At 35.3% G+C, this 12,804-nt stretch overlaps 1 protein-coding gene across 10 annotated transcripts in view; it reads right to left on the reverse strand.

Annotated features, from left to right (window-relative positions):
* The window catches only part of FRYL (FRY like transcription coactivator), a 268,553-nt gene that overhangs the window by 144,510 nt on the left and 111,239 nt on the right, over positions 1 to 12,804 (reverse strand). For all 10 annotated transcript variants that reach the window (XM_061420109.1, XM_061420111.1, XM_061420112.1 and 7 more), the window contains one exon: positions 1,175 to 1,374. In XM_061420109.1, the coding sequence (XP_061276093.1) occupies positions 1,175 to 1,294 (120 nt within the window). In that variant the 5' untranslated portion in view covers positions 1,295 to 1,374. The remainder of the gene's footprint in view (positions 1 to 1,174; positions 1,375 to 12,804) is intronic.

Consider the following 12,804-nt stretch of genomic DNA (forward strand, 5'->3'; position numbering starts at 1 on the left):
TACACAAACATCTTAATCATCCTTACGATCCCAATAAAACTCTTGTTTTCTTTACTGAGGTAAACACACTACCATCTTTTCGAACACTTCAAAAAATCTTTAACCCTTCATGTTCACTCAAAACACCTATTCCATTTTAATTGTGCATCAAGTTCTACTGATTCTGCTTTTGTTATTTATCTCACTTTTTTCCACTGGTAATGCCCTAGTTCAAGACTCTTTTCATTTCAGCCTGGACTTATACAACAGCTAAATAGTCTCCGCCTTTCATCTGTCCTCCTTGTTGTCCTACCACTGTTTATCTATCGTAAAACAGTCATCACAGTTCTTTAGAATCCAACCCAAACCTTGGTTCTTGTTCTTTCTCCTTCCTTCTTTCTCATAAGTAGAGCTCCTCATGCTTTTAAGTATCCTCATGTACTGTAAATTCAAAGCTGTTTACTTGTTCTAAATTTGGCTATTGTCATATCACCAACTCACAGAATATTTTAGATTTTCTTTCATTTTCTCATATGTTTTATCTATCTCAATAACTCCCCTTGGTGAAATCATTTTTGTCCTTTTGTTACCTGCAGTAACTCATCTAAGTGTATTCTAGAGTCATTACAGCTTTTTAGATGACCACTTTTTATCACCTATCGCTTTATTTTTTTTTTAAGACATTATTTTTTAGAGTAGTTTTAGGTTCACAGTGAAACTGAGCAGAAGAACAGACTTACTGTTTTCCCCCATGCCCACACATGCATAGCCCCTACCATTATCAACATGTGCACTAGAGGGGCGTATTCATAACTGACACATCGTAATGATGCAAACTCTATAGACTGCACTGTGGTTCACAACAGGTGTTGTAAATTCTATGGGTTTGGATATCCCTGTGATGATGTGTATCACCATTACAGTATCATACAGGACATGTTCACTACCCTAAAAATCCTGTGTCTGCCTATTCATCCCACCTCTACCCCTGCCCAACCTCTGGCAACCACTGATCTTTTACTGTCTCCATAGCTTTGTCTTTTCCAGAATGTCATATAGCTGGAATTATATAGTATATACCCTTTCAGATTGGCTTCCTTTAATATTTTTCAACTATGTTATTTTCTTTGGAAAATCTATAATATAATGGTTAAGGCAAGAAAAGATTTCAGGTTTATAGGTCAGCTCTACTCACCAAGGGTTCAGCCATTACAACTTCAATTTTCTTTTCAGCTTGAACAGCAAATTCTGCAAAGAGGCTCTTGATGACATATTCACCAGGCTTGACATCTGGGTCAATTGTAATGCTTGACATGATGATATTCTTTTTCCCCAAAGTAGAATGAGAGTTGGAAGAAGTGCAATACTTATTCACTTTGCTGACTGGTGCTGAAGCTAAAATAAAAGAAACAAAAGAACTCTACTTTAATAATCAACTCAATTAGGCCAACCATAACCACCTGGTTTAATATGCATCCTGCCCCTCAACTCCAACCAGATCTCCCAATCTGTATTACCAGACTCTATTTTTTCTATTACACTTGTTGCCTTCTAACCAACATAACTATAACTTTATTATATATCATGTTTACTATGTACTATTTATTTATTATGTGGTATTTTTCTCCTCACCCTGCTGCTGTGAATTCTATATGCTCAGAGACTCTCTTTTGTCTTTTTTGGTCACTGATGAATCCCAAGTGCTTAGAACAATGCCTGGTATATACTGGGGATACAATAAATATGTCATGGATGAATGAATGAATTTTAAACAAAGTTGTATGCAATGAAGGAAATATGTGTGAATAAATAAGATGCAAATTAGGTTAAGAAGTTAAAATACACTACTTTGGAGAGAATGCTCTGGAAACACATTTGAAAAAGCGAACTACATTTGAACTCACATCTAAATGATGAAAAAGAGGAAGCAAGGCAAAGCACCAGGAACAGAAAGTACAAAGTTGAGTTGAATGTTTGAAAAACAAAAAAAGGACCAGTGTGGCTGAAGCTCAAGGGATGGAACAGGGGTGGATGTGAGATGAAGTTAGAAGCATTAGTCAGAGACCAAAGTTTTAGAGCTCTATAAGGAAAATGGATATTACTCTCAATGCAATTAAAATTCAGTGCAAAGTGATGACTTGGAGAGGAAGAGGATCTGGCTTCTCTTTAAAAGATCCCTGGCTCCTCTGGAGAATGAATTAGATGAGGGCAAACGTAGAATCGGGGGAGCCACTACAGAAAATCCAGGTGAGATGATCACAGTTTGGGCTAAGAGGATGGTGATGGCACAGGAGAGAAGGGTCTGTCAGATGTTAGTGGACTTTGCTACTCACAGGAGGGCAAGCAATTAATGATGACTCATAGGACTTTTCTTTGAATCATTCAAAAGAGAGATCAAGATGACATTGTGCCTGGCAAACAGTACATCGAACCAAGTGTGACATAAAGAGAGCACCTGTTCTGTTTTCTTGACACCTGGGCAGCCTACCTGGCTTTTATCTACAGCTTCTCCAGTTGCCTTGATCTTCCTACCTGCTGCATCAAACAGACCTTCCCATTCTCTAACTTCAGCTTGTGACATCCCCTTTGGCCTAGAGTATCCATGGAGAAACCTGTAAGAAATGTACTTCTCTACCTTGACCTGATCTCCAGAGACTGTGCTTTCAATATGCTGTCCTAGAAATTACTCCCTCCTTGAAATAGGAAGCAGAACACAATTCTTCAAACACTTTCTGTTCATGTGTGTGTTACATAACCATAGGACAATACATTTAATCTAAAGAAATACATTCCCAACTCCTAAGGAATTGTTCTGTCAACTAAAAAAACAAAAAAACCTACTCTACCAAACATAACATATGTCAAGATATCTAAAGTGACCGTGGTAACATCAAAAGAAAATTCTAGAAAGTAATATAAAATCAGGTGAGGGCAGTCACTTCAGAAAAAAATCATTTGCAAATTTAAAAAATAAGTATTTTTGAAAGACTGAACTTATAAATGCCAAAGAATGGCTTACTTTCATGTCCTATCCATTATCTATGTTTACTCATTTTTGCATAGTACATAGTACATTTTGCATAGTAATCTTACCTCCAATGGTAAGATTACAAATTAGTCATGCATGATGCTTATATTTTCAAAATAATAATAATCAAAAGACTATTATAAACAGTTAATATTGCATAAAAGATAAATATCTTTGTATCACATAAAATTAAAATATATATTGTATTCTAGAACTAAAATCATATAAAAGAGTTCAAAATAAAAATTCACAGTCCTTTGAACACAGTGCATGCCATTTATTTTAAACAATGACGTGTTTGTTTACTCTGTTTCATGATCCAACATTGTATATTGTAAGTGTCACTGTGGGGAAAGAAGATCTTAAATTTAAAAAACGTATTTTGGATCATTAAGAATACTTTATATTTTATATCCACATTATGTTGGATAGATGTAGAGAATCATAAAATAGTCAAAAAGGCTACTCAGTTTCTAGAATTTTAATTTACATTTTAGGAATAAAAATGAGGATAAAACATTTTTAAATTTTTGACTTATGGTAGTAGATGCAAAATATATCTTTTCCGGTAATTAAGATTCATAAGGTCATATGAGAGTTACAAAGTTTCTTTGGCTTTAACTTTATAATAAATGTTTTAAACAAGAAGCCTATAATAGATCTTGGCACTTGAACTGTAGACTTTGATGAGGTATAATCTTAATGCATTTTAACTTTTACAGTCTTCTCAAAAAGAAAAACTTTAGTTAATATGATCTCTCAAATAGCTCATCGTTACTATCTTCTACTTCCTAAAAAGCATAAACATAAGTTAAGCATAAATAAATATCCCTAGGTATCATAATTGAATTTTCAAGACATTTGCCAATACAGCCAGAAGTTTTAGGGAAACTTGTATTTATCTTCCAAATAAAGGTCTATCTTCTAAATATCCACATTACATTCTAACATCAAAATACTTCAACTTCAAAGAAAAATCAAATTTTTAGTGTTTAAGAGTTAATCAGTTTTACCTCAAAATGAAATCAGTTAGAAAAAGACCCACACCCGAACTGAAAACTGGACAAAAACGATGAAGAAACAAGCTACAAAAGATAAAACAAGCCAATAACCACAAAAACAATATTTAACTTCACTGATATTTTAAAAATAAATAAAAATTAGATAACTTTTTTTATGTACCAAAATGGTTTCCCCCGATTGTGTATTTCAATATAATGTTCAGCTTGGTTAATATATGTGAATTTTTCTCACATTCTGCTAATAGTTAAGAAAAAGGGATAGTCACTCTAAGCAGGGTTAAGAAGGTTAGTTTCTACATAACTAGATTAACCTGATGTCACCAGATTGCTTGAGTCAAATATTTTATGAAGCTAAATAGTACTATTTCTCTACATGCTATTAAAGTCTTTTGAAAATTTTACATATGTCTACTAGAGAATAATGACATAACTGTTAAGAGTGTAATTCTTAACACAATTTAGGCATTGAATTACAAGTTGTAAAAACCCAATGTCATATTAAACATCCTTGGAACATAAATCTATTAAACTCTGATAATAAAAAGAATAAAGCAAGACCTGAGTGATTAATATATAAATTAAGATATAAAAATTAAAAGCTAGCCTGTGTACTCTTTCTCATAGATACGTGTGAAAGTCGCTCAGTTGTGTCCGACTCTTTGAGACTCCATGGATATACAGTCCATGGAATTCTCCAGGCCAGAATAGTGGAGAGGGTAGCATTTTCCTTCTCCATTCTCATAGATAAGGCGCAAATAAAAAGTAAATATGGCACTTCGAAAATCATTTATTTATTTATTTTTATGATTGTGCTGGGTCTTTGTTGCTGTGTGCAGGCTTTCTCTAGTTGCAATGCAAGGGCTTCTAATTGCAATGGCTTTTTGTTGCAGAGCAGCGGCTCTACGAGCTCAGGCTTCAGTAGCTGTGCTATATGGGCTTAGTTGCTCCAAGGACTGTGGAATCTTCCATGGGACAAGGATCGAACCCATATCCCATGAATTGAAGATTTTCAACCTACTGGACCACCAGTGAAGTTTGCTATTTTTAGATAGCGAGCTCTGTATAACATTGTACTTATCATGTTTCATAGAAAAAAAAATTTACCTTCTTCATGCTCATAAGTCTCCTATTCCCTTATAGGATTAATTTAAATTCATTGAAGGAGAACAGACATGTGAGAAGAGACACAAAAACCCTAAGTTGAATCATGTTTGACTTCATTACTTTACAGCAGTGGTTCTTGTTGTTTTCTGCCTCCGTTATATTCTTACGTGCAACACTCTATTCAATAACTCCCTCTAAATTCAGTGACTCTCAGTGATTGAGCTGCCCTAAAAAAGATGAGTAGGGGTGAGTAGATGTAGTTTTAAAAGACCCCAGTGGAGTCCATGAAAACTGAGCGCAGCACCCTCACCCCCAAGGCCAGGTCTTTAGACATAAAAATTACTAGTCTTTGGTCATAATCTTATACATACATATTTATGTAGAGATTTATATAATACAGAAAAGTAACAAAATACCACACAATTTCTTATTATAATAATGATTATTCACTTATATTGGTTAATAATAAACATGTTGATGATGACCTAAGAAAGAAAAGGTATAAGGTAAATGGCCTTTTGAATAAGACCAAAAGTCAAACATAACTATTTTAAAAGACAAAAGCAAAACTCTTGGTTTAAAAATCAAGCCTCTCCCAGCAAGATATTTTGTGGCTATCAACAAACTGAATGAAATTTACACGCAGAGGCAAATAACTCAGAATAGCCAAAGCAATACTGAAGAAGAACAAAGTTGGAGGACTGACAGTACTCAACTTCAAGACTTATTTTAATGCTACCGTGAACAAGACAGTGTGCTACTAATGAAGAATACATGACGACATCAAGAGGACAGAATAGAGAGCCGAGAACAGGCTCACACAGAGTCAACTGAAACTGATCTCTAACAAAGGCGCAAATGCAATCAGTGGAAAACGGAGAATTTTCAGCAAATGGTATTGGGATAACTAGACATTTGCATACTACAAAAATAAATAGATCTAGACACAGAACCTACATCTTTTACAAAAACTAACTCAAAATGGATCACAGATCTAAATGTGAAATGCAAAACAAAAAAATTCCTAGATTATAAGGAGAAAATCTAACAGTTCTTGGGTTTGGTGATGACTTTACAGATACAACACTAAAAGTAAGACCCATGAAAGAAAAATTGATAAACTGAAGCTTTATTAAATTAACTTCAGCTCTGCAAAAGATATTGTTAAGAGGATGAAAATACACAGACTGGGAGAAAACCTTTGCAAAACACGTATCTGGCATCCAAAATATATAACAATTCTTAAAATGCAATAAGAAGATAAACTATCCAGTTTTAAAACAGACAAAACATCTGAACAGACTGCTCACCAAAGACATACAGATGACAAGTAACCATATGAAAAGATGCTCCATATCGTACATCTTCAGAGTAATGCAAATTAAGACAACGATGAGATACCACTCTGGATGAAAAATGTCACCTGCTCTATCAGTAAACAAAGGAAGTTGTAGTTATGAAGCCATCAGCCACTGCAGAGCCCTCAGGTGTGCACTCTGAGGAGATTCAGGATGGAGAAAAACAGGATACTGGCCCTAGATAATTAAGGTACATATCAAAGGAATGATTTCAATAAGCCCAAATGCTTCCATCTTCCCATACATAGAAAAGTGCTAAGTTCATTAACTTCAGATGTCTGCTTTTCTTTAATTAACAGCAAACTTTTGATGTTCAGATTACCTGGCTTTTTGTTGTAAAAACTCTAATATATATCCTGACTCCTCCTTTACCTCTTAGAAGCAGTTCTTCAAAGCTATCTGAGAATCTGCCTCCCAGACCTAAGTCCTCAGCAAGTCTGCCAAATAAAACACAATTCTCAGTTTTTAGGCTGCACTTTTTTTCTTTTTTCAGTCAACAGCACTACACACCCATCATAGTGATCAAAATCCACAACGGTGACAACAACAAATGAGCCTGTGGGACAACAGGGACTCTCTGTCATCACTGGTGAGAATGTAAAAGGGAAGACAGTTTGAAGGATCCTCACAAAATTATATTCTTATCAGAGAACACAGCAACTGTGTTCTTTTGTATTTACCCAAAGGAGTTGAAAATATATATACACAAAAACCTGCATGCAAATGGTTGCAGTTGCTTTATTCCTAACTGTCAAAACTTGGAAGCAACCAAGATGTCCTTCAGTAGGTGAATGGATAAGCAAACTGTGGTACATCCAGACAATGGAATATTGTTTAGTGCTAAAATGAAATGAATTACATAGCCATGAAAAGATGTGGAGGAAACTTAAATGCATGTCACTAAGTGAAAGAGGCCAATCTGAAAAGGCTACATGAAAAGGCTATATTCCAACTGTATGATTCCAACTATTTGACATTCTAGAAAAGGCAAGACTATGGAGACAACTTAGATGAGTGACTGCCAGGGGATAGAGGGAGGGCAGGATAAATCGGTGGAACACAGAAGATTTTTAGAGGCATGGTACTATTCTATATGATACTGCAATGCTGGACACATGTCATTATAAATTGTCAAAGCCCATATAAAGCACAACACCAAGACTGAAGTTGTAAACTACGGGCTTTGGGTGATTATGATGTGTCCCTGTAGGTCCATCAATTTTAACAAACGTATCACATTAATGTAAAGTGTCAACAGGGCCCTCCCTGCTCTTCCCAAATGGGCAGAGCAGGGAGGGCAGGAGAAAGAGGTACGTGGGAACTCTCTGTACTTTCTGCTCAAATTTCTATAAACCTGAAACTGCTCTTTATAAAAAAGTCTATTAATTTTTCAGAAAAGAAAGAAAGGCCTATTCTATTCCTGTCAGCTAGAACCAAAGGTGCCTGGGAAGAGCCACAATAAACAACAGCCCAAGCCAAAGCTTAAAACAATAATGTATTGGATTAAGCTAAGAGGAAAAAAGAAAACAGTTTTAAGTCAATTAAAATAAAACATCAAAAACACACATCAGGTTACATGGTAGATAAATTGAACATAGAGACAAAGGTAGTAGAATCAGTATTAGGGAATAAATGAAAATTTCAACTTTTGGGGAGACCAGTTGGATTCATGTATCTTTCTACCAACTATCCAAAGCAAAACTGTACATTTGAAAGCAATTATTTCTGAAGAGGAAAAAAGAAAATATAAATAATGTGCATGTTGAACATGTTAAGAGATAAATTATGAAAATATCATATGGGCTTCAGTGCACAAACACAATTTGCTGCATAAGGCAAGGAAAGTGATCGTGTTAGTCACTCAGTCGTGTCCAACTCTTTGTGACCCCATGAACTGTAAGCCGTCAGGCTCCTCTGCTCATGGAATTCCAGGCAAGAATACTGGAGTGGGTTGCCATTTCCTTCTCCAGGGGATCTTCCTAACCCAGGGACCGAACCTCCGTCTCCTACATTGCAGGCAGATTCTTTACCATCTGAGCCACAAGGGAAATCCACTTAGCCAAAGGCAAGGAACGTATACCTCAAAATTCCTTCATAAATTTAAGAACCTCATACCAGACACTATTCGCTGATGATTTTGGATACATTATTTAATATTTATTAAGACAGTTTGCATAGTATCTTATTTTATGCTAACAAACCAAATCTTATTTCAAGTGATAAGCTGGTAAATGGCCCTCTTTAAAAAAAAAAAAAAGTCCTGATTTGTAGCATTTGCTAATTTCCATTGTTCCATCACTCCCATTATGGATGATTTCAAGCCATCAATAATTTAACAACCAGCTGGTAAAATTCCTGGAAGGAACTAGATCCAAAACATCACATCAAGTTATTGTTCATGTACAACAAGGAAACTGCCTTCTAATTAAAGTTGATTGTCCCATTTGAATGGAATGTGGACTTCAGTCCTCAGTTTAAGAACTTTCAGATCAGTGGCTTTATGTCCTCCAAAACTGCCAGATTTTGATATATCCATTTTTCCTCCTTAAAAGTCTGTATTATTAACGTAATATTTGCTTAGAATAACTATCCCAAGTCAAATATTGTTGCATCTTCAAATTCATTTACATAAAACAGGCTAAAAAAGAAAAAGTATTCCCATTTTGATCAGACATATATTTACCACTATTTTCTTTTAACTCTCTTTTAGTCTCATTTACTCCATTTAAACCTGTCCAACTGGAATTTATTTGCGGTGTTACACAATAAAGATTTTAAAGTTTTTCATTAACATTTAATTGGTTCTTCTCAGTATGTTTACTAAAATTTTGTCCCTGATTTTCACTATCATAAACTAAATTCATACTCAAATATGCTTTCTAGTTTGCTCATCAACAATCAGTTTTGTATCAGTACCATTCTCTTCATTACTGTAGCTTTATAATAGGTTTTATTATCTGTTGGAAACAAATACTCCTGGTTTACACATTATCTTCAGGAATTTCTCATTTATTGTCATTTACTTATACTTCCAAGTTTATACAAACCTTCACAAAATAATTAGAAGAAAAGTGACACCTTAATTAACTTCTTATCTAGAACCTGGCATACCCTTACTAATTTGTCTTCTTTCATGAACCCAAAGAAAAATGTCTATTTTCCTTCATAGGAGAAACTCTCCAATTCTTCTGTTTCTAAATACTTTGTCTATTCTGTGTAAATGAAATTATTTTTCCTCACCACTCAATCCAAAGATTTTGCTTCTGGATGAATTTCAATGGATAGAAAAAATAAAACTTTTGCTTGTTCTTTGGACAGCTGTTCATAAAATGTTTATTTATCCTAGGCTAAACTATTCCCATCGAAAACAATTTCTAAACATAGAAGTTCCTATGACATCTTTGGCACATTTCCAACTTTTTTTTTTTTACTTTAAATCTACCACAGTAATATTGTTTACTATAAAGATGAAGAAAAAACGACCGATCATCTAAATAATCCATTACTCACTCAGCCAGAGTCTCCCTGTGGTTATTATTTTTGAACCTTCAGAATCTTGGCTAGGAAACTATTCTATAAATTTAGTAATAACGTGGTATTTTAAAAATATGTATGGATCTAAGAGTCAGAAGATGAGAGCCCTAGACTTGATTTGGCTACTGAGTGTCATTATAACCTTGGTCAAAATATTGAAGCTCTCTAAGCTTTGTTCCCCCTCCAAAAATGAATGAATGAGTTTTAGCTCAACTGTGGGTATGGTATCAGAAGCAACAAAAAAAGTTGTTTTCATTTTTGTTCTCCATTCTTCTGCCCATAAAAATTTTTTACTGCCAATGAAAAACCCACTGTGGCAAACCCTCCTCTGGCCAGACATAAGCCTGGGCACCACCACAGCACAGCCGTAAAGTAAAAATATTAGGTTGGCCAAAAAGTTCATTCAGCTCATAGAAAAACCCAAGCAAACTTTCTGCTAACCTAATGTATATGAATACCAGAATCCTACAGTAAACATACCCAGGTGTTTCATCCAGTAAACGTACCCAGACCCAGGGAGAGAGAAATAACTACATATGGCTGTGTACCCGTTTTTCTTCAACTTACAAGAAAGCGAGCAGAATCTAAACAGTTGGGCTGAGTTCTCTATACCCTTGAGGCTGATAAGATGTAAAGAGACCAAGAAAAAACAGACTTTCTCTTAATATTTTAACTGGTTGCTAACTAAGAAAGGCTCACGGAGCCTGCATTTCCTTCCATCACTCTTGGGATTACACTTTAAAACAGTCATATAGCTGTATGGCCCACACACTTAAATTAGCTGACAAAGAAATTTACTGGTATCCAGCAGAGACAAAAGGAACAAAATATTTACCATACACCAGCAGCAAATATCATTGTAGATTTCAAAACACCAAATCTATTTCAATTAAAACAGAAACTAAACAAAGATGCTGATTCTTGCCTTACCATTCACTACTGTTTTAAAGTTTACAGGATAATAAGTAAATGCAATAACATAATAAAATGAAATAATTATTATAAATATTGAGAAAGAAGATATGAAATTTATTAACTAGCAATTATCACGTAGAAATGAAAATAGATAAAAACTTACTCACATATATAAAATACATAGGTATAAATTTAATAAAGAAGCATAGAACTTACATAGAGGAAACGACAAGAACTTCTTAAAGAACATAAAAAGAAGACCTGAACAAAGATAAGGACAAACTTACAGATAAAAGCATTTGTTCTTTTAAGTGCCAATTCCCAGAAAATACGTTAATTAGTACAATTCCAATTAAGATTTCAGTACAACTTTATTTAGGTTGCATTAGAGAAAATTATCTTAGAGTATACTAGATGGTGAAGGACAGGGAAGCCTGGTATGCTGCATTCCATGGGGTCACAAAGAGACACAACTGAGCAACTGAACAATCCTAGGAGGAAGGCTCCCTAGGTGGCGCTAGCGGTAAAGAACCTGATTGCTAATGCAGGAGACATGCTGCTGCTGCTGCTAAGTAGCTTCAGTCATGTCCGACTCTGTGCAACCCCACAGACCGCAGCCCACCAGACTCCTCTGTCCCTGGGATTCTCCAGGCAAGAGTACTGGAGTGGGCTGCCATTTCCTTCTCCAATACATCCATGCACGCTAAGTTGCTTCAGTCGTGTCCAGCTCTGTGCGACCCTATGGACAGCAGCCCACCAGGCTCCTCCGTCCACAGGATTCTCCAGGCAATACTGGAGTGGGTTGCTATTTCCTTCCTCATAATGAGATGCAATGCAGTTTCAATCCCTGTGTTGGGAAGATGGCCTGGAAGAGGGCGTGGCAACCCACTCCAGTAGTCATGCCTGGAGAATCTCATGGACAGAGGAGCCTGGTGGGCTACAGTCCACAGGGTCACAGAGTTGGACACGACTGAAACGACTTAGCACGAATGCACATACTAAAAAAAAAAAAAAAAGCATTTAAAAATAATACAAACACTATTGTCTAAATCAAAAGATAACTATAATCAGAACAGACTATAACTATAATCAGAATATAACTATTATCAAAATATAGTATAAAATGTATAACATCACTAATCACCAGAGAAATGCAAATTAAAATCACAGTGAGATTATCATCTCACACCTGTTAAAATGGCTATCATCAAAAAGACCACAAGTAACAAATGTTGTCAAGGATTGTGGAAAAAAGGAAACCCCTTGTATACTATTGATGGGAATGTAAATCGGTGCTGCCACTGTGGAAAACAACACGGAGGTTTCTCAAAAAACTAAAAACAGAACTACCATATATACCAACTGGGTATATTTTCAAAATAAAGCAAAAATACAAATTCAAAAAGATACATGCACCCCAGTGTTCTCAGCAGCATTAATAACAATTGCCAAGATGTGGAAGCAACCTAAGTGTCCATCAACAGATGCAGGGATAAAGAAGATGTGGCGTATATGTATGTATGTGTATGTGGAATACTATTTAACCTTAAAAAAGAATGAAATTTTGCATTTGTAACAACATGGATGGACCTGGAGGACATAATGCTAAGTGAAGCAAGCCAGACAGAGGAAGACAAATACTGAATAACATAAGTTATATGTGGTATCTAAAATACAACTAACTAACTAATGAAAAAGAAGCAGACTCATAGATATAGAGAACTAGTGATTTTCAATGGGGCAGGGAAGAGGAGAGGAGTAATACAGTGGCAGGGGATTAAGAAGTAAAAACTACTATGTATAAATAAATTACAAGGATACACTGTACAACACAGGGAATATACCCAATATAGTATAACTATAA

Source organism: Bos javanicus, chromosome 6 (assembly GCF_032452875.1).
Source record: "Bos javanicus breed banteng chromosome 6, ARS-OSU_banteng_1.0, whole genome shotgun sequence".
Classification (NCBI taxonomy): domain Eukaryota; kingdom Metazoa; phylum Chordata; class Mammalia; order Artiodactyla; family Bovidae; genus Bos; species Bos javanicus.